General features: G+C 40.2%; 1 protein-coding gene across 1 annotated transcript in view; it reads right to left on the bottom strand.

Annotated features, from left to right (window-relative positions):
* LOC125346302 (lysosomal acid lipase/cholesteryl ester hydrolase-like) overlaps positions 1 to 12527 on the bottom strand; it is a 29781-nt gene extending 17254 nt beyond the window's left edge. Inside the window, exons 1-3 of the mRNA XM_048338743.1 lie at positions 12430 to 12527; positions 9065 to 9175; positions 7052 to 7169 (exon numbers count right to left, since the gene is read on the bottom strand). Coding sequence (XP_048194700.1) covers positions 7052 to 7169; positions 9065 to 9175 — 229 coding nt within the window. The 5' untranslated portion in view covers positions 12430 to 12527. The remainder of the gene's footprint in view (positions 1 to 7051; positions 7170 to 9064; positions 9176 to 12429) is intronic.
* Between the last annotated feature and the right edge of the window lie 13822 nt (positions 12528 to 26349).

Genomic DNA, 26349 nt, shown 5'->3' with positions numbered 1-26349 from the left:
TTAAAATGCAATCCATGTGATATAAGAAATCCTCCACCAATAATGAAAATGCAAAAAGCTAAGAGAATAACTTTAAAAAAAAAAAAAAAGCATGATCCAAAATCAGACTACCCTAGACTGTAGTGGTATAAAAACAGTACAAGCAAAATTCCAAGAAAAAAAATAGGAAGAATGACTTGTCAGAAGGAGACTAGAACTGAAATGACAAATTTTAATACTGTTGTGTCTTAATATCTATAGCAGTTCCTTGGTATCCCCAGGGTATTGGCTCCAGTTAACTCAAGGCAACTCAAAACCCATGGGTGCTCCAGTTCTTACAGAAAACATGGTCATGTGTGTCTGTAGCTTGTGTACAACTTCCACATATTTAAATCCATTCTAGATAACTTACAACTAATGCACTGTAAATGTTCATTTTTTAATGTTATACTGTATTGTTCAAGGAGGTGTGTGTGTGTGTGTGTGTGTGTGTGTGTGTGTGTGTACACTCAGGCTTGAGGTCCAGGCCTCCTGCTCCCATTTGTTTTTTGTTTGTTTGTTTTTACTCACTGCTAGCACTCTACTACTACTTGAGCCATACGTCTACTTCTGCCTTTATTTTTTTTTTTAATTGGAAAAAGCATCTTGCAATCTTTCCTGCCCATGCTGGCTCCAAACTGTAATCCTCAGATCTCAGCCTCCTGGTTAGCTAGAATTACAGGTGCGAGCCACAGGCACCCAACTCAGGTGCAACTTTTTACAGTTATTTTCAATCTATAGTTGGCTAAATCTACAAATGCAAACTTCACAAGCATGGAAAGCCAACTCTATTTGGCAATTAATAAATTGTTTTTCAATTGGGTTCCTCTGATACAAGATAGCTAATATGAAGGACATGCTCCAGAGCTGGGAAAGCAGGGGTACAGATTCCCTCACAAAGCTAAAAGGAGGGAGGGGAAGAGTCCAAAGTAAAAAAGACTCCAAGGATTTCTTAGCCAAATGCATGCAGCCCTGTGTACTTATGGGGACAACATATGTCCTTCCTTTTGGGAAAAGACTCAAACAGGCCAAGACTGGAGCTGATAATCTTGCCTTTGAATGTCCATTTTAATGCTACATTAAGAAGACTAAATTTCTTATGAAAAGTACAATGGCACTGTGATAGATACAGCATCTATGAACAAGCTCTCTGCCTTCAATGAGGATTCTCATTCATCTCCAGAAAGAAGAAAAGGCAATCATTACAAAAGGACTGGAATTATGAACATCAGATTGACAGTAATGATGGAGTCCCATCCCCCGCAGTGTGCTGATAGGAAGGCCAGTGAACCTCTGGCCTTAGCCTGCCAGGTGCAACAACTGCAAGTATGCACTTTGTACCTGGTGAGTTTCTGCTTTTAATCAATTCTCGGAAGAAAACTTCACTGAAAACGGCAGTGAGAAAACAAAGGCTTTTGCATACAGATATTTGGTCTGTTTCTAGCGATTTCAAAGCAAGCCAAACAGCATTCCCCCAAACCAACTACATATGGAAATCAATGAAAGTGCTTATAAAACACACATTCCTGACCCTGAACCTCTGGAAGTGCCTGCTTTTTGACAAGCTCCCATAGCTCTTCTGAGCAAGCCCATCCACAGCCATTCAAACCAAACAGCAAGTTCAGCCATCTACTCTTCTGAGCTGGCCCAGAGAAGAATGTGCATGGTTAACACTGAACATATCCCTGCGGTGACTTCTCGCCTGGGGCCTCCTTCTCCGGGATCACTAAGAGCAGCCGTGGCAGTGAGTGGTGTAGCATGCTTGAAGCCCTGGGTTCATAGTCTAGTGCCACAAAAAGGAAAACGAAACAAATTTCGGTTTATCCAAAGGAGGAGGCTACTGAATGAAGCTTTACAATCCAATTCTATTTTATAGAGTCTTCCTCAAACAACAGGCTGAAACACTTTAGTCTTAGTTTTGTGCTGCAAAAACAAAAAATCCCAGAAATGAATACATGTATAGCAAAAGAGAGACTGGTTGCTTCCAGGTAGAGACTACGGTTGAAGAACCCACATCTCCGGAGGGCCTTCTTGTTGTACATCTTATGGTAGAAGGTGGAGGGGAAAAACAAGCACATAAAAAAAGGAAAATGGTCAGACCCTTCCTTCATTAGAATCCTATCTCCTCTATCCTGGGCATGTATCACTGGGGACTGAGTTTACAACACGTGAATTTTGTAGGGTACATTCAAACCTCAGCAACTACAAACAAATAACGTTGGTAGGAAGCCTCATTCCTGGGAGGAATGCCTACAAATCTTTGTGGTAAACAAGGAGTAGCTTAGCTCCAAAGCAAGTATCCCAAAAAACCTGGACAACAGAAGCTCATCTGAAGAACACACTTTCCAGCCTTTATCAGGGACATCTCTGCAATTCCTTAGCCTGAAAAGGGAAGTGTTACAGGGTTCGAAGGAGGGGAGTCTCCTTCCCTCCAAGAGTCCACCACCACTCAGACACAGTCTCAAGCAAAAAGATGGATTTCTTGGGAAAGCAAAAAGAGAACTGACCAGCCAAGGACGCAGCACAGACTAGGGAGCTGAAACAGCGACAGTGAAAAGCAGGCTCACCGGCCAGGGACACAGTGCAGACTCAGGCACTGACACTGTATCAGTGAAAAGCCGGCTGACCTCCAAGGACATAGTGCAGACTCAGAAGCTAACATCGTGACCCTGAGCAGTCCTCAAATTGGGGTTTATGAAGGTTAAAGCATAGCACAGATGTAGGGGGTTGACGCAGGGAGGTAGAGTAAGCAACAAACAAGTTAGGCAAACCATTTACAGAAGCAGAATTTTGGGGGTCAGCTCTACTCCCCCCTACATTACCTACCATGTTTCACTGGTCAAGATGGAGTCATCTCTGCTCCCTACAACAGGAAGGGGGGCATTATATATCTTGGTTTCTTCATCTATAACACAGGAGGTAGAATCCTTCTGTCTCCTAGTGTGTGAGTCACTCAATGACTGGAGGAAAAGATCAGGAAGATGTGCATGCGACCTTTGTCATTATTCAGACTGACAGATGCATATTCTAGTCACCCTCAAGGAAAGGAAATGAACCCAAGAAAGAATGCAAAGATGTTGTGCCTCATGGAACAAGTAGGAAGCCTAAATGCTACTCTTCCCACTACTAATAACTATCAATGCCATTGTTAGGCAACAGAAGGCAGCCTCCTTGCCTGCCTCCTGCAATGTCTTGCTCCTTGCATCTGATAAGCCTGGCACCCAGTGCACACATGGGAAAAAGTTATGAGCACATGACATACAGCAGCTCTCCCTCCATTCCAAGGTATCGCTTCCTGCAGTATCAGCTACCAGCAGTCAGCCACAGTCCTCAAAAATATTGAACTGAAAATTTTATGAGACTCAAAGTATGCACTGTTCTAAGTGGCATAACACTCTACATATATACGGAGGAAAAAACATACTATATGTAGAGTTCAGTACAGAGTTTAGCATCCACTGGCAAAGAGGCCTGTCTTGGAATGTATCTCCCACAGATGAGGAAGAACAAATGAAAGGGGAAACAGTTACCTAATTACCTGCAGAGAAATGCATATGCCATGCACACCTCATGCACTCAACAGGGCACTGTCTTAGAATTTGTAATGTAGTCAGGATGGTGTTGAGCCACCAACATTATTATTCTTGCATTGGTGATGAGTAAGCATGCCTTGTTTTTGTTATTTTTATTTTATGTATTTTATACTAAAGGCTGTCACAACCAGAATTTCCATTTTAACTAACTAAAATACATAGTAGGACCATCATGAGATTAGTTTGTTTAATACTTCTTACATAAGGCTATATTCACAAACTCAGGGAACATTAATTCTTTTGTCAGACTGACCAGATGGATTACCCTATGGCCTATGCATCTCTTTGACCTTGGCTGTCTAGCTCATTGGGCAAATAAAAGCATTAACTTAGAATAAAAGATCTAGCTGCTTTAGTATTCACTAGAGAAATGTATTAAAATATATATATATATATATATAATCTCTCCAAATCCTTAATTCAAGAAGAAATTGCAGATCCTTCTAGCACCAATATCCTATGACTTTGAGTATTAAGGCTGAGCAGACACAAAAAAATACAAAAAAAACGCTTCCCTACAAATGAATGATTTCTGAATTCAGTTGCCTTGAGGAGTCTTCAAAGAGCAAGAGTCACTCACCCCTTGAAGGAAAGATTTCTTAAGAGTACAAAACAGAGTGTATATGCTGTTAGCAGCCAAAGGCCACCTCTGGATAGAATGAAGGTTAAAGGTTGAGATACCAGCTAGGACAGAGTAAAAACAGAGGCACCTACTTCATCCATGAGACCCAAAAGATTTTAGTCTAACAAAATCACATCATTATAGCTGGATAAAGCAACTTCATCTTACAAAAACATGTAGAATTGACAAAAACAAGAAGTCTGGCAAAGAGCCACTTACAATGGGCACAAAAGCATGTTGGTGCAGTTGAGTGTTTACACAGAATCTTCTATGACCCCTAAGTGAGGCTGCATACCATGTCGGTGAAGCCCACTGCAATAGGACTGAAAGATGCTCACTATTAATGCATGTTCCCCAAGAAATGTGGTCAGAATAAAGGAATAATATCTAACATACTTATCAAAGTAAGACAATTATATGGTACTGAGAATATACCAAGATGGTAATAGTGCTAATGGTATTATTTTCTGTATATTAAAAGTTTCTTTAAAACTTAAGCAGCCAGGCAATGGTGTGTCATGCCTATAATCCTAGCTAGTTGGGATGCTGATAACTGAAGATTTCTATTCAAAGCCAACCCTGGTAGATATGGCCTAGAGATTTTATTTCTGATTAACCAACAAAATGTCAAACTGGAAATGTGGCTCAAGTAGTAGAACAGCAGCCATGAGCAAGTGAGCTGAACATGAGCAAGAGAGTGAGAGTACTCAGGCTCTGAATTCAGGCCCCATAAAGGGGGTGTGGGGAAACAAAACAAACCAACAAAAAATAGTAAGCAAGCTGGGCACTGCTGGCATACTCCTGCAATCCTAAGTATTCAAAAGGCTAAGATCTGAGCATCGCAGCTCAAATCCAACCCAAGCGAAAAGTTCTTGTAAAACTCTCATCTCCAAATAACCACTCACTCATAAACTGTATCTAGAGCTGTGACTCAAAGTGGTAGAGCATGAGCCTTGAGCAAAGGAGCCCAGATGTGTTCAAGCCTTATAACCCACAAGAAATAAATTTTAAAAAATTTTAAAGCAGAATAAATGTCCATATTTCAACTTCTAAATTTTGATATGGGAATATAAAATATATGTAATATATAAATATATGGGAAGCTTCAAAAAGGATGTCACACATATACTATTTCAGGCATCCAGTTAAGCAAGAGCAACAAAGGGTGAAAAAATGCAGCAGTGATATTCACTAGACACTATGTTGAAAATGAACTATAGAACTTGTAGAGGAAGAGGAGAGCAGAGGGAAATAGAGAAAGGGAGGGAAGGGGTAACACTGTTCAAAAAGAAATGTACATATTACCTGGCTTATGTAACTGTAACTTCTCTGTACATCATCATCTTTACATGAACAATTTTCAAAAAGTCAGGAAAAACAAGAGTAGTCAGGGAACATGAGAAAGGGATTCACAGAGAGGATACAACATGGGTGGCCCAGAGAGGCCCTGACAGCTGCTTGAGGAGTGTAAAGAATGATCCTGCATGGGCAGTGGTTATAGAGAAGTAGAAGGGTGCTAGCCTAGAATGTGGAAGGGCTTCAGTTCAATGGCCAGCACTACAGAGAAGATTTTTAAAGAAGGAGGAGGAGAAGGAGAAGCAGGAGGAGGAGGAGGAAGAGAAAGAGGAAGAATGAAAGGAGAATGAGGAAGAGGAAGAGGAGGCAGCCTGGAGGAAAGAATGACTTGACAGTATCAAGTCCAGGTCACTGGGAGGGTGATGGTGCTATTTATAGAAATCAGGAGGAAAAGTGGTTTGCATAAGAAAATGAATTCCATGTTCCCTGCAAAGGGCTTTGTGTATTCTTTTCATCTATTTGGCTTTCCATTAGCTAAAGTAAAAGCAATGACAACATTGCTCTTCAATGACAGGTAGGACAATGAAGATCTTTTGTTGTGGACAATGAATATTAAAACATCAAGAAAGGGGGGAATGAGGGAGGAGGTAACAAATAGTACAAGAAATGTAACCATGGCCTAACGTATGAAACTGTAAAAAAAATTTAAAAAATCAAGAAAGCACCCACACAATACTTAGAAAAATCACAATTCCTTCAGAGAACTGAATGACTTATCACACATTTCTTGAAAAGTCCCCTATGAGGTTGGGTCAGATACTTTGACTTTTGTTAGGAAGCATGGTCCCTAGACATTTATTTATTCATTTTTAGTTTTATTCTAAAAGTAATGTACAGAGGGGTCACTGGTACTAAGCAGGCATTAAATATGTATTAAACACATCAAGATTCTCTACCAGGGGAGTCCCACAAAAGAGGAAGAAATGGGCTGCTAATGATATGGGAAAGAGAACTTAGAGTAGGTGATTTCAGTCTATGTTCCCCATTCTGATGTATACACTTCCTCATTCCCCATCACCCTGCCCTACAAAGAAAAAACATAGAGTAACTTGTAAATGGAAACCTGGAGATCACTGTATTCAGTCTATCCTCATAACAGTCATAGAACTCGTGGAAGACTCACAGTGGAGAGAACGCACAAGGAGTCAGAGGTAGCCCTGGGTCTGGACTGGGGTACCCTAGTGCTTCTTCTCATGACCTGGGAGCATCTCAAAACTCATGCTTCCTTTCTGCATGTTCCAGGACAAGGCCCCTTGGGTTGCAGCAGTGTGATGCACACACAGCCCAGAAGCCTTGCCTGCTAATTGTTGTACAGATGGAGGAGCCTGGAAGTGCTTGCAGGAAAGCAGCGGTCCATGCTCACAGCATGTTTAATGAGATCCCCAGTGCCAGCTGTGAGCCACTGGCACCTGACTGAGGTTACTTGAAGAGCTCTTCTCTCTTATCACATAAAACACCGTACCTTGCTCAGAGTGGTTCTTCTTCCCATGAGGGATTCGGTGAAGGCCCAGGATATACCCATCCTCTGTCTCCACAAAATGTTCCTCACTGGGGTATCCCCAGTATCTTATCATTTGAATCTGGGAGGAGAAAAGGCAATATGCATTCTATAGATAGAATCTGGTTCAATTTCCCACATGAACAGGCAAAGAAGAAAACAGTACATAGTAACATTCTCCAGGATGAACTTAGGAAATCAACTGTTTCTGACCTTTGTTTCTCTTCAGTGTAACCAACAGTCCATCATGAAATGAAATCCTCAATACTTACAGATACATGGTTAAACTTTGTTATCATTATTCTAGCATGTTCTGTACCAAGTGTATCTAATATGATTGTAGCATTTGGATTTTGGCCGTCATTCTATCCTGCATACCAGGCAAAAAGAAATGTCTTTCCTTTCTATTTATTTTGCCAGTCCTGGGGCTTGACCTCAGGGTCTGAGCACTGTCCCTGGCTTCTTTTTTACTCAAGGCTAGCACTCTACCACTTGAGCCACAGTGCCACTTCCAGCTTTTTATGTTTATGTGGTGCTAAGGACTCAAACCCAGGGCTTCATGCATGCTAGGCAAGCACTCTACCATTAAGCCACATTCCCAGCCCCTCTTTCCTTTCTAAATATGTTAACACTATCCTTGTTTTCAAAGTTCTATCCTAGGAAATCAAACAGTAAAAAAAGAAAGAGGAAATAAAATCAATTCATTTTCACCAGCAGACTAAAAATAATTGCACTAGAATGTTGAAGTATGAGTGTGTGTGTGCGTGCACATGCACACACACACACACACACACATACCCACACACCAAAACTTAACCTTAAGACACACCGTTACCAGGCTATTAATTTTTCCAAGTCTCTAAGCTGATTCTTTCAGCTGATTCTTAGTTAATATTTGCTTTAATAATCTGAATTTTTTGATATTTCATATTTAAATTTATTCTCAAGATTTGATTATTTACCTAAGAGAAATAAGCTTGAAAGGCTTTAGTAATTAATTAAGGTGCTATTTTTGCTTATTCCTTCTAACTTATTTTGCAGATACTTTGACTTTTGTTAAGGATAGTCTCTATTCATTCTTTCATTTTTTTATTTTTACTCTAATGGTGTATGTACAAAAGGTTACAATTCTATACAAGACAAAAGGTAGAGAAATCAAAAGCAGAAATAAAGAAAAAAATCAGCAAAATAAAAAACAAAACACTTGTTTCCATTTCTTGAAGTTCATGTCAGAAAACATCATTTTATACCAACATATGCACAAAGATATTGAGCCTTTGAGATCATCTTCTAAGAATATCCTCCTTTGGTCTCACTGTGTGAATGTTTAGTAATCCAAAATTTCAGATAGAATAATAAAAGACCCCCAAATAGTGAAAACAGTCCTTAGCAGGAAGAACAGTGTTGGAAGAATTTCAATACCAAACTTTAAACTCTATTACAAAGCCACAGTAATATAAACAGATTTATACTGGCACAAGAATAGGTCCAAGGACCAATGGACTACAAGACCCAGAAATGAGCCCACAGACCTATAGCCACTAACATTTGACAAAGGAGCCAAAAGCATAGAATGGAAGAAGGACAGCCTCTTTAACAAATGATGTTGGCAGAACTGCCTAGACATTCTTAATCATAATCTTTGTTCAGTGTATTTTAAAACCAATCCTAGTTAGTAAGGCTCTGAAAAAGTTGTGACACCTATTCTTACTGTTCTTTACATAAATTCTGTGAGACTCAAAAATGAAATGGATTAATAAAAATTACTATCTTAAGAAGTGCATAGTTTTCAACAACCACATGAGGTTCATTCCTTACACATAACATATTCCAGAATCTAAGATTCAGAGAAAGTGAAAAACATGATGAGCTATAAAGAGATCACAGTTGTGGCCTCATACAGCTATATAACTATAATTAAGGGAACCACATTTGTCATGCTTGCATTTTAAAAGCATGTAACTTGAGAAAACTTACCACAGTCATGTTTGCTTCAGGATTCATAGCTGATACCATCCCTCTGCTCCCCTGGGAGTGTAGGATCCCCAGGACCAAACACACCAGGAACTCCAGGAAGTACATTGTCATCTAAACAAAGCAATCCATTATGACTTCTCCACAATTACACTAGAGCTTACTCTAGTCATAAAAATTTTAAGAAGAAGAATACTGTGAAGGACAGAAGTGAAATAATTGACTCCAGTTGTATCTCAATTTTAAAAAAAAGAGGCAATACATATTTATTAAAAACCTCCCACCCAGGTAACATGCGAGTTTTGGAGCCCAGCACACCCACATAGTAATGCACCACAAATTTAAAAGGTTCCTAAAGAAATAACAGAGAGCAGGACTTACACTTGGATAAAGTGATAAAAAGAAAGAGACAAAAGATGCCAGAGTTGGTTAATTTCCCACCTTTCCCCTTTCATGTGGAATTTAAACATTTTAATGTTCTTTCAGGCACTATGAGCCCTTACCTCCCACTAGCTACTCACTTCTGTTTTTGACCCAAAGTATGTGTCAAGATTCAAGTCTGTCACTTGAGTGTGTGTAGGGAGCAGGGGTGTGTGTGTTGGCGGGGGGTGGGGGGGGGGGTAGGGGGTGGGGGCTGGGGTGGAGGATGGAGTGAAAGAAAGGAGCCTGCAAGAGAAACAAGGAGAAAGAAGTCAATCTCCTTCAAAAACTCCCCAACCATCAGACATTCTACTTTCTGATAGGTTTGGCTAAAAATCACAGTGTAGCAAAGACCCGGTGGGACACTGCAGATGAAGTGAATGACACTCCTCAAGACACACAAATGCTTCGGAAAAAATGCTGGGCCTACAGCCCAGGCTCCCTACATGTATAAATATGTGTGTGTGTGTGTGTGTGTGTATTCACTTAAAAATATGTGTAGTAGACCAAATTTGGTAAAATTCTAGTGTTCCAAGCGGGTGAATAGATAAACAATTTATGGATAAACAAATTCAGCATTATATTATACTATATTATATATAGTATATATTACATTAAATATATATACTACATTAAATACATATAGTACACACACGACATTAAAGAAGCCAGACAAGACACACACACACACACACACACACACACACACACACACAGAAACAGAGACAGAGACAGAGAGATAGAGAGAGAAACAGCTAAACAGAAACAGACACAGAAGAGATAGAGAAAATGAACATTGTTTGATCTCATTCATTCCAAACTTTGGGAAATACAATCTAATCTATATTAACAGAAAACAGATTATTCCAAGGGGAGAGAAGGGATAGCAGGAAAGGCTTACCAAAGCATACACAGAAGAAATATTTTGAGAGTGACATACAGGTGTACAATAATTTACAATTTTATACATATATCAAAAGTTCTATATGATGCCATCTACAGTATATTAATAATACCTCAACATTACTATTCAAAGAATAAGCCAGGCATGGTGGCTCACACCTATAATCCTAGCTACTCAGTTGGCTGAGATCTGAGGATCGAGGTCTGAAGACAGCCTAGGGAAGGAAAGTCTGTGAGACTCTTCCAAAAACTACTCAGAAAAAGCCAGAAATGGTGCTCTGGCTCAAGTGCTAGCGTTGAACACAAAGAAGTTCAGGGACAGCACACAGGCCCCTGAGTTCAAGTCCAAGGATCAGAAAAAAAAAAAGTGTGCACTTAAATTAAGTATTTTATATGTGTTCAGAAATTGATTCTCGAATTTAAAAAGTCAATCAGTTCCTATCTTTGGATGCAATCCCCCCGAGTTATTTTTCCAGGCAATAAAACACCTCAGAATTCTAGAAAGGAGGTCACATTATCTTGAGTCTGTATTGGCCAAACAAGCTCATTGCTTTTAATTCTGAGTACATCTCAGGGCCTTGTAAATATTAGGTAAATAAATGTTCTGTGTTTGAGCTACATATTCACCCAAGGAAGGGCTGTACAGCTCTGGGCCACGTCTTATCCTAAATTCCACTCACCCAAAGTCCTGTATGATTAGAGAAAAGAACATTCACTAAAAAGAAGAAATGAAAGTTTATTGTCACAGTTCAAATTAGCATCTGTCAGTAGCTGCTTCCAACCTAGTGACCATTCTACAGAACCTGGAGCAGCAAACCAGTGGGTGGCTATTAGAGTGACAGATAATGTTACTGATATGATCATGTCATCCATTTACTGTTTCTTTCTTCCACAACACATTGCTTCTCAACATACTCCACAAGTTGTTCTCCTAGGGGAGACTGCATGAGAAATAAAAACACTAGAGCGACATGCTCTAGTGGAAGGAAGGTGGTTTGAAGGTAGTCTGGGTAGCAAAGTCCATAGGACACGTATCTCCAATTAACCACTAAAGATCAGGAAGTCGAGCTGTGTGTATCACGAAGTAGAGCTCTAGCCTAGAGCACAAAAAGCTAAAGAACAGCACCCAGGTCCCGGACTGGCATAAACCAAACCGAAAGAAATAAATGCTCTTCTGTCTCTTAGTACCTTTATCCTGCTTCTTGGACTTTGTAACAATCTAATATAAAGTAGTGCTCCTTTTCCTTCTTTGCACCCCAGGAGAAGAAAGGCAGAGAGTCTGGGGCCAGGTGAGAGCCAAGTGCCATGCACCTATCAGATGCCCAATGAAGGTTCTGAAAACTACGATGGAGCAGCCCAAGAGTCCAGTGTCAGAAGACACTCAGCTTGTCCTGTAGCTTTCTAGTGAATAACCACACAGTAACCACTAAGCTCACCCACAGACAACGCTTCCCACAGTAGATCAATGTCTCCATCTAGTCCGTCAATGACAAGATAGCCACTTTTCACGAAAAGGGGATGAAGGGGGTCCACTCTCCATGGAGAGACTAATTAGAAGTAAAGTGCCAGCTGATTGAATTTAACCAGAACCCAAGTCCAAGCTCTGCTTCTGACCACACACCGTTAACTAACAAATTAAGGGACAGAAGCCAGGCTGTCCCAAGGAGCTCAAGCAGAAGAGAAACATGGAGGAAGGAGGGCTGAGAACTCGGCATCCTGGCCGTCTCCGCTGTCCTGGCCGCTGGACAGCCGCCCTGGCCGAGAAATTCGAGAGCGCCGGGGAAGGCTGGAGCGGTGCCCGGCGCCCCAACTCCACAGTGCGGGGGGAGACACGCCCAAGGTACAGCAGGGGCCCTGCAGCACCAAGCGCCCAGGCGTAGCAGGGGGACACGGGTACCGGGGACCAGATCCCCGGCAGGATGTGCGATGCCGCCACCCTCCAAGGCCCCGAAGACAGGCGGGGCAGCAGCTCCCCGGCCACCGCACCGCAGCGCACCGCACCGCATTCTCAGCGCCGTGGGCCCGGACTCACGACAGTCACTCACCCAGCTGCGCTCCCGGGTCGCACTCCCAGGAGCGAAGGGCCACTCGCAAACCTGCAGGGCCTGGGCGACCCGGGAGGGAGGGGTCCCCACCCAATCAGGGGCTTAGCGCAGCCAACCAGAGCAGCCCGCCACCGGGAAGTGCTCCGGAGGCTCCGCCCCAGCCCGGCCCCGCAGCTTCCGAGTGAACCCCACGGAGAGCCCTGCCCGGGAACCGAAGAGCATGCGCGTGGGCAGCCCGGGGCTCCGGGATCACCGCCACTGTGCCATGCGACCCCCGTTCTCCCTGCTGGCCGAACCTGGAAGCGGCTTCCTGCACCCCCCTCAACCCCACCTCCAGGAGCTCTGCAGGGCAGGTGCCCCCTGCTTCCATATCCATACAAGCTGCTAAGCAGGATTTCTGATGCAAACCAGTCGTGTGTTTTGTACTTAATTATTAGTAAAAGTTTGTGAAGAGGAGGAACATAGATAGCATCACTCAAAATGCTCATATTGTGAACTAATCAATGCGTTTAACCAAAATTTAACTGCACACCTATCTACTGATAGGCACTATTTTTTATTTATTTATAATTTTTTTGCTAATCCTGGGGCTTGGACTCAGGGCCTTGAGCATTGTCCCTGGCTTCTTTTTGCTAAGGCTAGCAATTTACCACTTGAGCCACAGCGCCACTTCTGGACATTTTCTATATATGTGGTGCTCAGAAATCGAACCCAGGGCTTCATGTATAGGAGGCAATCATTCTTGCCACGAGGCCATATTCCCAGCCCCTGATAGGCACTATTGAAATTGGGATATAGTTACTACAATCCTGGCTCACTTGCCTGTATCCTAATGAAGAGTAAGCAACTCCATAATGTTGTAGAAAACAATAAAACAGGGAAAAGGAGTAGAGAATAATAATATGCTTTCTACACACACATACACACAGATTCAGAAATACATGGCTGTATACATGTATATACACACGCAGATAATCACACATACATATATGTATAAACATATACATATTCTGATATGCATATGTATATGTGAAGTGATGAAGATAATTATCTGTTGCTATGCTAGCTTTCAACAACAAAGTATTGCTAAAACTTTTTCTTTTACTGGTCTGTATTGTTCAATGTAAAACTTTTCTGAAGTTGGCCCCTGCTATGAAGTTATGTAGTTTTATTTACCCAACTTGCTTTGAATTGGTTTTACTGTTTTGACCACACCTATATATCCCCCCTGGAGAGTTTCATCCTGTTTTGCCACCTGATGGTTAGATGATTTCCAGTGATAATCAAGACGCCTTGACCTGTTTGTGTGACGGACACTCCTAGAAACTAAAGAGCCACTATAGTTAAGCTAAAGAGAAAATTCCTGTCATTTGGGGGATTATAAGCAGCCTTCTGAGAGTGCCGGGACTGCATCTTGAGATCCCAACCTGCAGTCCTGGCACACCAGTACTTTCTCATTCAATAAAATCTATTTTTAATGCTTCTAATCTGAGAGTGTCATTGCCTGTTGAGCCATGGACCCCACAACATATGTATATCAGAAAAAAAATAACTAATGAGGTGACAATCTGAGCACAACCAGAAAGTGATTGAGAGCCATGTGGATTCTGGGGAAAAGCACTCTGGGATGATACTATCAAGTGCAAAGGCCCTGGGACTGTCACATCTCCTGTAAGTTCTTACATGAGCAATGAGGTCAATGCAGCTGAAATGAAATGTGCTTCATGGAAAAGGAGAGCTTGGAATACTAGAGGTAGCTGCATTGGGACTCAAGACTCTAGATTCTCCTTTTTCTTCTCACAAAGATAAGAATTGACTGAGAGGTTTTCAGTGGGAGGCAGCATATTCTGGCTTACAGAAAGATCAGTCTAGTTGCTGAGGTTAGGTATAGAATGAGGAAACCAGACTACTGCAGTGGTCCAAGCAGGAGCTACTGGTGGCTTGGGCAAGCATAGTTGTTAGCAATCAGTATTGTTGTTGGAAAAGTGGTCAACTGTAGATATGTTCATCAAGATAAGCTAAAAGGATTGGCTGGGGGTTTATATAGAGGTATAAGAAGAAAGACAATGTCAAGGATGATGTCATTGCATCAGGTAAGAGGGTGGTACCATGAACTGAAACAGAGAAAGCTCCAGGAAGAGCAGCTACAGAGGAATTCAAAAGTACGTTCCAGGTGTTTTGATTTTGACAACATTATTAGAGAATACCAGTTATTGCCTCTGCAGAAAAAGAAGCCACTGATGGAATTCCACACAGAGGAAATTGTCACAGAGGTAATGCAATTGCTGGGAAGCAAAGTGGCGTTTGAGCAGACACCCCCAGGATTATTTACAATAGGAAGATTGGGGCAATATTGAGGAAAAAATATTATCATAAGTAGAGGTTAAGCTTCTGACCCTGTCAAAAACCACTCCCCAAATGGCCAAAACAAAAGAATTAGAAACACCTTGGCTTTCCTTTCCTTCTGCCATCCCATCTTTCACCAGCTCCTCCTCCTGTAGTCAAATGCAGCCTGAAGCTGGTGAGTATCAGACAACTTCACCCTCTGAGACAGACACACAGTAGAGTCAAGGAAGGACAGGGAATGATCTGAGGAAATATATGTTATACCTACAGTGAAGCAAATCTTGAGAACTGAGCATCAGCTGTAATAAAATTTCTGAGTGTCAGACATTGTGCTTAGTTCTTTCCATGCAGGATGTCATTTTGTCCTCAGTAGGAGCTTCATATTCTCCATTTACAAGTAAAGAAAATGAAGTTGGCCAGAATAGGAGTGGGGCTGGACTATCGGGTCTAGGCAAGATGTACAAATAAATGTTCATAATGGTCAAACATACATTTAAAAATCTCCCCAAAGCAAGTTTGTCTATTGTGCTGTGTTACCTTCACACATGTTCCATGGAGATGTCTGTGTATAAGTTACAGGAGTGCAGAGCCTTGGAGGCAAGAAGTGATCATAGAACAAGCCAGGGAGGAAGGAAGAGTTGAATCCTCTGATGTCTTTCTGGGACCAGTTTCTTACCTACCTGTAGTCGCTCTTGTCCCAGATTAATCTTCAGGTCACACTGAGCACAGCTACTCTTTCTGTCCAAGTTGTGGCATCTGAGAGCTGTCCGAAGCCACAGAGAGCCCATGGTAGCTAACTGTGTTTTGTCCACCTCAAACTCCCAGTGCCCCTGGCTCTCACATGCATTTCAATGCTTAAGTGTTCAAGGCACACCCTCTCTCTGGGCACTGCCCTGCCTCCCACTCAGTCATTTTAACTGGATCTTGGTGTCTTTCATTTCCATTGACAACTCAGATGCAGCCTTTATTGGAATGTTCTCGAAACAAACAAGTATAACAAATTAGGGAGACAGAGGAGGGTACTGACAGAGGATGGATGTAGTTATGGAAGACACAACACTCCAGGGGTTGACTTTATAGGAGAAAAACAAGGGCAGCTTCCTTGTCCTGTTCTGGGTTTTCCAGGTAGTTCCATCACAATAAGTAGATGGGGACTGGGATGGCATCAGACATTATTGAAATCATTGAAAAGAAGACAACCCATTCCAGCATGCAATTGCCTTTAATTCTCATTAGCATCCTCTGCAGATACCTCCTAAAGACCTACCTGGAGATAATGGGTAGGTCCAAGTCTCCAGTGCACTCCTACATAAATGTAAATACCTGGGCACGAGGTTTAACACAGAGGTCATTCCCAGAGGCCCTCAGATGGGTTTTGTCTGCTAACATAGCCAGTCCAGAAAAATTCCAGACATTTGAATCCATATCTATTTGTTAAAAATTAGAGAAATGCTCACAAATGTGTATAGTTCTAGTTTTTCTTTGTTTTATCTTAAGGATCTCTAGGCCTTCATCACATATGACAAGAATCTGTTGAGAAGCAAATGTCACTTTTGACAAGAGCTCCAGTACTCTCCTAAGTACCAACCCATCTTTTCTGACATTCATTGTTGCTTCCTTTCAGGAGCATGTCTGCATACACCATCCATGCCAACACACAAACCTGCTCCTCATGTCATGTGTCTTTCAAAAATAACTCATGCATATATTGATTCCAGCTGAATTAGTGAAAAAGACATTATGAAGTAAAACATCACTCAAAAGCAGTACTTCTAGCAACTGATGTTTTTCTGCATTAGTAATTTATTGGGCACCAAGCAGGTGACACACAATATATTCAATGCTTCTGACTCTTTCCTTATTGCAGAATCTATAAACTTGAGACTGTAAGAGTTCCCATCTGACAGGGTTCCTAATGGGACTGGCCTCTGAAAATGTTTCCCTTACTGGCCCCAGGCCAGTCTTAGACTGCTGACAGGCTGCTCTCTTGGCCTCTTCTTTTTATTTGCCCACTGACAAGGCTCCTCGTATAGGATCCCATGATGACCAAGTGATCATGGAGTTTCAACATCCTTCCTCCTCTCTGAAACACAGCTTTTCCAAGTGTGCCTTGACTGTTGTCATCCCTTCACTCTTCAAGTCTCACCAGATTGACCCAGCCTTAACAATCTTGCTGTGTGGACCAGCACATTGACATCAACTGTAATTGAGCAAGGGATTCAGGGCTTGCCTCTGGTCTACTGAATCAGAATCTTCACATTAGGAAGATACTCCTCCTGTGCCATTCATTTGAGTAATGTTCAGGAAGCATCCTTTGTAAGATTCCAAGTCATATCAGTTTACCTTTCATGGATTGAGCATATTTCTCATATTATTCTAGTAAACTCTATGAAAGCATTGCTAACCCTTTGACATAGATTTCATTAGAAATCACACTGCACTATATAGTCTAGGATTTTTTTCCCATCTGATAATGACTTTGTGACAAAGGGACAATGTAAATTGCCAAGCCTCTGACTGGAGAACATTGGCCCATGCTCACATGCAGCTGCGGATAGTGGAGGTACAATAAATGAATAAGCGGGGAGAGTCAGCAAGAGCTTCCATGGAGCTTTTGTTAAGTCCCTCATTCGTTCTCCCAGAAACTGGTCCTTACATACTAGAGATGCTCAGATGGGCAGCATGACCAATTTGGCCTGGACTTTTCCTTTGCTTCCTCCTAGTCATCCTCCTCCACCTTCCCAATGTTCTCAGTGACCTACGAGAAAACCAGAAACAGTTAATCCAGCTATAATGCAGGAGTATTTGATAATATAGCCAGATCCCCAGCACTGAACAAGATACAAGAAGGGTGAGCTTTATTCTAACTTTAGAAAGACATCCAAAATTAATATTGGACTTCATCCTCTAAATGTTCCATTTTGAGGGAAACTGTATGAAAGATCTTTTGGTGCATGTGCTACCAAATTACTAAAGATATTAATGTTAACATGCTTGATATATTTCTTGGTTCTTTGTATAGGAAAACAACTTATTTAGGTGATCCATTCTATTTATTCTGGTAGAAATTATATCTGACTTATAACTCTGCAAAACATACCTTATAAAAGCAATTAGTAAACATACGCAGAAAATTATGATTCACTAGAAGTTGCTCGAGAGGAATTACAAGAATTCATTACAAGAATTAGTAACAGAACATAGAATAGTTACACATATCCTCTTATGCAGAAAAAATTATTTCATACAGCATTCCTGCATGAGCCAGGAACTACAGAAACAATGCGTCTATTTTCCAGGACTTGGACAGAAATCTTTTCTTTCACAATACAAACTTTGCTCATTGAATCAGTCTATTGAGCTTTGACTTTGTGGGTGGGCTAATGTTGAAAAGTCGGTGGTAATAGAAACTCACAGACATTGCTTCTGTATAGATTTCAGAAAATTTAACAAACTATTGCATTAAAAGTATGTTTAGAGATCAGGTGAGCCAATTCAAAAGCAACCTATGTCAAAACAATGTACACATATGAAAAGGGAATGATTTCGCTTCTTGAAATTGGCTTGGAAAGTAGGGAGTAGAAATGTAGTAAAGTGGAGTCTAATCAAGTAAGTTACATTACATGGACACATCACAATGAACCCCGTGGTTCAACCAACCAATACTTAAAAATAAAGTGGGAAAAGAAGTGACCTGCCCGGCAGTTTACCAACTACCTTGTCATATTGTTGCTAAAACTTTATAATTAAGTAGCTGTAAAGAACACTCAAAGTACCATGGCATACAACCTCAGGATCCTACAGAATGTATAGTAGAGAGTTTGTTAAATGACTCATTTCCCTAAAATTGTTATAGTTGTGTTCTGAATAAGAATTCGGTCTAAGTGCTTGCACTATATGCAATGAAGTCAGAGAAAATGCTTACTATTTCTGAAAAATTCCTGTAAAGGAAATTCAAAAGTCTGGATAAGGCTGGTTGACCCATGTGATTTCCACTCTTTCATGGAGTGTTTTATGCATTTGATCCTTGGATAAAATTTTATTAGACTTAGTAATAGAACTAGAAAATACTGACTTTAAAATGTATATATTAGATGGGCCAGAAAGAGGGCCACTGTCCTTTATGATAAACCTAACTAATCCTCCTGGAATGCATCTTACTCGTGGTTTGTGAAGCCTCTTGAATACATGATTTCAGTTTGGGAATAATTAATTCTCTTTGCAAGTATTACTTTTAATCTCATTTTACCTCTTCTACTTCTTGGTCTCCAGTTACACACCTAATTGACCTGTCCCAAGGCATATAATTCTCAGGCTTCTTTTCTCCCTGTGTTTCCTCCATGCTCTGGGCTAGATATTTTCGACTGATCTATTTTCTTGTGTTATATAATTCTGTTCTCATTTGCCCTAAATGCCTACTTAGTCTCTTAATCTCTTAATTTTGCTATACTCTACCTAGGCTAACTCACCTTAAATGAACTGTGGACAGAAAAAGTGGCTCAGGAGTCTACCAGATCAGATGGAAAACCCATAAAATGGGATACCACTAGCTCCCCTCCAACCATCCCTGCTTCCCCCCTTGTCTCCAGCAGCATCTTATCTTCCCAGATGAGGTCAGAAGCCCCTACAGCTTAGTAATTCTTGTGAGCAGAAGTGGGACCCAATCTTGTCCTTGTTAGCAGGGGCCCGCCTGGAATGGACAGAAGGAGGTGGCACAGGCCCAGGCAACCACAGTGGACCTTGGAGGGACGGGAGGTGCCACTAGGGGGCGCACGTGGCCATCTCCTGGTGGCCTCATTCCTGATAGGCAATCCCATTTCCTTTTTTGTATTTCTTGGTTGAAAAGGAATGTATCTAAAATTGCAAAAATACACATATATGTGTGTATATATATGTGTGTATATAATACATATAAAACATATATGTATATTTAGTATATAATAAATACATACATTATCATATATATATATTTTTTTTTTTAGTCCAACTCTAGGGTGGTATTTACAATTTCTCATGTGTCTACTGATGGAGTACTCTTTAAATTAAAGTACCAGCTAGCACCAAAATTCTTATGGTGGGAATGACGTACTAGAGATACTTCCCAATGATAGACTGTATGCTGTACAGGCTCAAGCACCTCCCATCCGAGGGGAGAAAAAAAAAAAAACACCAAAAACTAAGAATGTGGGTTAGGAAGAAGAAAGATAAGAAAGTAATGTAGGGATAAATATAACCCAGGTAATAATATACATATGTTTGGAAATACTCCTCACTTTGTACAGATAATAAGAGCTAATATAAACAGATTTTAAAAGTAATTCCTCTTTCGGTAGGAATGGAAGTCAAAGAAATTCTTTTTGCTTTTAGAAAAATAGATGACAGTCTCTGGATTGAGGGTAGGAAACTGTATGTACGTGATGTAGGAAGGGGGTAGGGGAAGGGTAGGAGCTAGCAGAGGAATTTCAAAGAGGAGAAGCTGGATAGCACAGGGAGTCTTTAGTGGCCCTGTGCGAGTGGGTATTTAGGTTAAACAATGAGTAGGACAAAGGAAGCAATATAAACATGGTGGCAGGGAAGCATAGTGTGGGACGCCATGAGCCTCATACCCATTTATAGATCTTTGAAATACTAGCAACGACTGTAAGAAAAGAGATCTGATGATAAGCTACATTTTTTTAAATTTTTTTTTCCAAGCCTGGGGCTTGGACTCTGGGCCTGAGCACTGTCCCTGGCTTCTTTTTCTTCAAGCACTCTACCTCTTGAGCCACAGCACCACTTCTGGCTTTTTCTGTTTATGTGGTGCTGAGAAATTGAACTCAGGGCTTCGTGCATGCTAGGCAGGCACTCTACCTCTAAGCCACATTCCCAGCCCGATTAGCTACATTTTGATGTCCTGTAAAGTACTAGGAAAAATATTCAAAAATGAGAAGCATGTGAGTGAATAACACAAGGGCCTTATTTCCTCAAGATGTTCTGGGCAAATGCATAATGTATAGGGCCATATTAAAAAAGCTAATTTACTGTAGTTCATAGTCTGTGTATAGGCCAACAGCTATATTTGTAAAGATTTACTGGAACATATGTTTCAATTTCTGGTATGTTACGACACTTCAGAGTTGAGACATTCATTTTATCTGTCACAAAGCCAAAGGAAGTATTTACTATTTGACCCTTGAAAATTTGCGATCCCCATTCTAAAACATCTTCATAGCCATGATTCGCATTCCTGGGATCTTGAGACTTAGAAGACTACTGGGAATATAGAGACCCTTAGAAAAAAAGGGCAGAAATTCATTTGATTTCTTTTGGTTACTTGAAATGTTTGTTTTATGAATGATAGCATTTCATTTAATAATAGCAAGGATCTAAAATAGAAACAATGAGCCCTAGCATCAGACATGAAGACAAAAAAAAACTTAAAAAGACTGCTTTATCAGCTAATTCCCATGATTGCAAAACACCAATTTCCTGTAACCAATACACTTAGAGGTTCTGTTTCTCTTTCTAAACCCTGAGTGTTACGCAAAAAAACTACACAAAACTGAGAAGTTGAAAGTTAGTCATCTAGTTTCTTTTCTGCCAACTCTGATAATTGCTTTATGGAAGTTATTTTCCAGAGTTTTAATAAATGATTCTCTTGTACCCCATCTCCAGGACTCTGAGATGGCTTCAGGCATGCTCAGATATGCCAAATAGTTCATATATAGCTCTCTATCTGCAGTGTATGGAGATTGTACTATGACTTCATTTTCTATTCTCTTTGACCCTTCCCCAAGCTGTGTGACAGTAATGTGATTCTGATTAGAGTATGATTCTTATATTCCATCTTATTATTTTGTAGTATGCCAAGCAGGAGTGGATTAAGCTGTAGAGTTTTTAAAAGATAAATTGTATAGCCCTGTGGCTGAAAGTGAGTGAGGTTATATATAGTAGGTACTGTAAAGTAAGTGAGGCTCTAAAGGCACATTTAAGGCATCATTCACTCTTGAGTTTTTATGAGGATGGAATTAGCACCTTGCAAATGAGTGTCCTCTTACATTTTATGCTGTGGGTCGTTACTCAGCTCACTCTATTCTTGGTTGTGGAGCCTGATTATGAGAATAGAAGCAAAGATTTACAATCGTATGCAATTTATATAATCCCTTTGTAGTCAGTTTTCTATCATCTACCACGTGTATCAACCTTAAGCTCTAGCTGCTTGAGAGACTGAACACACAATATATGTAGAGCACCTAAAACAATTCCTAGAACACATTTGTGGATTCACTTTTCCAAAGATTGACACTGAGATCAAAAGAAATTGCATTTGTCTGTGAGACAAAGAATTTTGATTCAGGAGCAGTAAATATCAGGCAGCCCTGGATAGTGTCCCACAAGCAAATGCAGGAGTAGATTTCTAAGGATATGTCCACAGTTGTGAGGCAATTTATTGGCTGAGCTGAAATTCTAAATTCCAAGTCCAATCCCATTGGTTGGTGTGTGATTCAAACTTTTTTTGTCACTATGGCAAATCGCTGAGAGAAACTACTTAAGGGAAGAAGTATCTGGTTTGTGACATGGCTTTCAAGGTTTTAATCTGTGTTCTCTTCACTTCGTTACTTTTAGACAAAATGTAGCAAGACAAAAATATAGTGGCTGAAGGGCAAGGCAGAGAAGAACTTCTTGTGTCCTGTCAGTCAGGAAGCAGAGAGAGGGAGAGATGGAGAGAGCAGAAACATTCCTGGTGAACTATTTTCAAGCTCCACTAGTTTCTATCACCTCCCAGTAATGCCACCAGTTTATGAAATTGTCTGTGGACTAATCTATTCATTAGGTGAGAGTCCTTATGATCCAGTAACTTTTTAATGTTTGGATCCACCAGCTAGACCAAACCTTCAACATAGGAGACTTCTTGGCACCACTTCATACCCAAACCACCACAGCGAGTTAATGAGGCTATTCCTGATTGAATGATGCTAAAGGTCATAGGATATTGCCTTCACTCAATTCACATAAATTAGAACACTCTGTGATTTGACTTTTAGCAAGTGTGAGCATATTCCTGTCTGGTCTCTAAAAAGATTTTATCCTACTTCTTTTATTTTTGCCACAGGATCAGTAAATAGTTCCAGTATTTATTTTCACTTCCATTATCTTCAGAACATTAGAGACACAAAATGGTATCTAACACATGTTTGAAATGTAATAAATACTGACTGGAGTAATGAAGGAAGAGTTACTTATTATGAATGTATAAGGGTAGACCCTCAGGGCTGGGAATATAGCCCAGTGGCAAGAGAGCTTGTCTCATATACATGAAGCCCTGGATTCGATTCCCCAGCACCACATATACAAAAATGGCCAGAAGTGGCGCTGTGGCTCAAGTGGCAGAGTGCTAGCCTTGAGCAAAAGGAAGCCAGGGACAATGCTCAGGCCCTAGTTCAAGGCCCAGGACGGGCAAAAAAAGAAGAAAAAAAAAAGGATAGACCCTTAAAGCTAGAGGGATGGAATAATTGGGAAAGTATGTTTCTCTTGTTAGTTCAGTTGCATTGTAACTCTCCTCAGCCATTCAGAAAAATAAAAATAAGAGAATAATCAAATTAGTGATAACTATCTGTACATGGAGAAACTGCTTTAAACAACTGCCCCTGGTCATGATGGGGTTTAGGCATTGGAGGCAGTCGAAGACATTCATCCACTTATCTTAAAACAATAACCACACAATTTTCAGTTTGATCTTGTACTCCATGGTTATGCCAAAAATAATATTTACTCCCCTTAACCATCCACAGAATTTCCTAATGAGATTATGAACTTTGTTTTTCCTTTACTGTTTTACAAGTGGTTCCAGTCTCCCTTATCTGTACTGCAAATACAAAATGAAAACCCAAAGCTACACAAACGAGGGATAAGAGATGGCATATTCCCATTCTGAGAGGCCCTCTTACAATCCCATCTCCTTTTTCCAGTTTCCCTTTCCTGGCTCAGAGTATATTCCTGGTGTGAATGAGGCTCAGGGCCAATCTCCCTTGCAACATCAGCCAGCAGATCACAGCCTGAGCAAGAAGCGCAATCTTCACCAAAGCAATGTGTTCTCTGTCTTTTTCTTAGGAAGTAATAACAGGGCTGTTTTCATGTTCTCCATTTAATGACTTTATCCATGATGACAGAAAAGGAAAAGTAAGTCATAAGATTAGTTGTCTCCACAGCTGGACTGACTCCAAAGCTGAAAACTAAAGCAAGAGTTGAGGGAAGGGGAAAGGGGGCACTGTGCCCAGAAGAGCATAAGCAAAACATAAGCAACAAGCCTCTCCACCTCAGTGAGCAGGAAGGGGCGGGGAGGACCCATTAACATCTGCCAGTTTACAACTTGCCAGCACCAGCCTTAGGTGTCTCCTGGTTTATCTCACTTAATCCTTATAACAAATGTATTTGATAGGAATCAAAGGCAGAAAGAGACTAAGTAACTTTTCCAAAGTGACACAAGAAGGAGGTTGCCCTATTTTACTTCAAGAACTAGAAAATCTAAAAATATTTTTACTGTAACTACTACCCTAAGATATAAAATTATAAATGGATAGGGTTCAAATAGTTCTTCATGCTTTGGGAAAAAAATATTATGAAATCTAAGTGAATGGTTAAAAAAAAAAGGTGTCTGAAAACAGTAACAGAAACATATAGAATATATACCACAAACATACATGCATATCACATATAAAATATGATAGCATACTACAAAAAGTACAGTTAAGTTGCTTTTACATATTATAGACAAGATACATTGCAATAATATGTAAATAGTAAAAACTGATGTAAATATGTACATATTTCTAACATTTATATTATATTTAAATATAGTCATTATATATTAGTATTTATAGTATGAAATAAAATTCCTTTTTATATTATAGAGTCAAAATCTATTATTGCATGAAAAATGAATCTAAAACTAATAAAAGGCATATGAAAAGCTAATGGATAATATTCCAATGTCACACTGGGTAAAGAATTGTTATTTTAAATGCTAAAAAGGTTTCCAGAAAAAAAATAAATTGTCCTGTGAACAACTTGGCCAAATTCAGGAACAGAGAGAAAAATGCAAGGCCTTTAAGTGTATGAAAAGATGTCAATGACTCTAAGTTGGAAGCAAGTAACAATTCAAGTTAGCATTGCAGGCGAGAACATTTCAAGCCTACAAAAAGTGTCTTTTGTAAGAGTATACTACCAGGGATGTAGATTAAATAGGATGCATCAAGTATAGCTGTGAAGATTATAGACCATACAGAAAGAAGGGGTTGTGTTGATGGGCATTGAATGTACCAAGATCTTTACCCTAGCAATTCCATTTGCATTCATATTTGTACACACATGCCAAGACATATTTACAAATGCTCATGCAGCTTTATCGTAACAAAGAAAAAAAAAACCTGAAAGAACAGACAACAATAAATGAAAAGTCTTGTTTTTTGGGTTTGTTTTTGTTTTTGTATGAGTTCACATAGCACATTGAGAATAATAACAACAATGGTATAACTCTTGTTTCCATAACGTGGAGTTCATTTCACTTGGCATCTTTTTTTTATTTTTAACATAGCTGTTGAGCTATTGTGATCCACTGAGAGGTCTATTTTAGACCTTTTTATGTTTAGTAGTTGTTTGGTTTTAGATACATAATGTAGGGTCGCTGACCCGAACCTGTGGAAATACCATTTGACAAGAAGTTTGTTGTTTCGCAGACCTGGTCTCTACTGTCCCCGCCCCCCCCCCAACAGTCATATATCAAGGAGACCATGCCCCCTTGTTCTCTGTGTTCTAGGCTTGTCTCGCTCAGCATTATTTGTTCAAGTTCTGATCATTTCCCTGCGAATACCAATATTTTATCATTTCTAATCGCTATGTAGTTCTTCTTATGTAGTTGGTCATATGGATGTAGCTATTGGGGTATTTTGGTCTTCTACCATGACTAGGCTATTCATGTACTAGCTATTCCCTATGAGGGACACCATAGGGTTTATGTTTCTTTGGGTCTGGATCACTTCACTTAGTATGATTTTTTTTTAAGTCCTTCCATTTCCTTATGAATGGGGCAGTGTCATTCCTTCTGATGGAGGCATAGAATTCCATTGTATATATGTACCACATTCTCCTGATCCACTCGTCTGCTGAGGGGCATCTCAGTTGGCTCCGTTTTAGCAATGACAAGTTGTGCTGCAATGAACATTGTTGTGCTGGTGGCTTTAGTGTGGTCTTGCTTGTAGTCTTTTGGGTAGATGCCCAAAAGTGTGGAGAAGTCTTGTTTATTAGTTTCCAACATGCCATACATGACATAGCATGAAGCTAATGCAACAATAATGGTAATGGTAACAATAAAGATGGCAGTTTTAATTGAAAGATAATGTAGTGCTCTTATCTCCAAAATATATTTCAAGGCAAATAAAGAAAAGTGCAAAACAGTGTAGAGCATACTAACACTAATCAAAGGAAGGAAGGAAGAGGAAAAAAGGGAAGAAAGGAAGTTTAAATTAAAAAGAAACTCAAGAAAAGGTGTATGATATCTTTTTATGGAAAGAAAAATGCTATTACTTACATTGAATG

Source organism: Perognathus longimembris, chromosome 2, assembly GCF_023159225.1.
Source record: "Perognathus longimembris pacificus isolate PPM17 chromosome 2, ASM2315922v1, whole genome shotgun sequence".
NCBI classification, from domain to species: domain Eukaryota; kingdom Metazoa; phylum Chordata; class Mammalia; order Rodentia; family Heteromyidae; genus Perognathus; species Perognathus longimembris.
The sequence above is the reverse complement of the archived record's forward strand: the minus strand, read 5'-3'. Positions and strand labels throughout refer to the sequence as shown.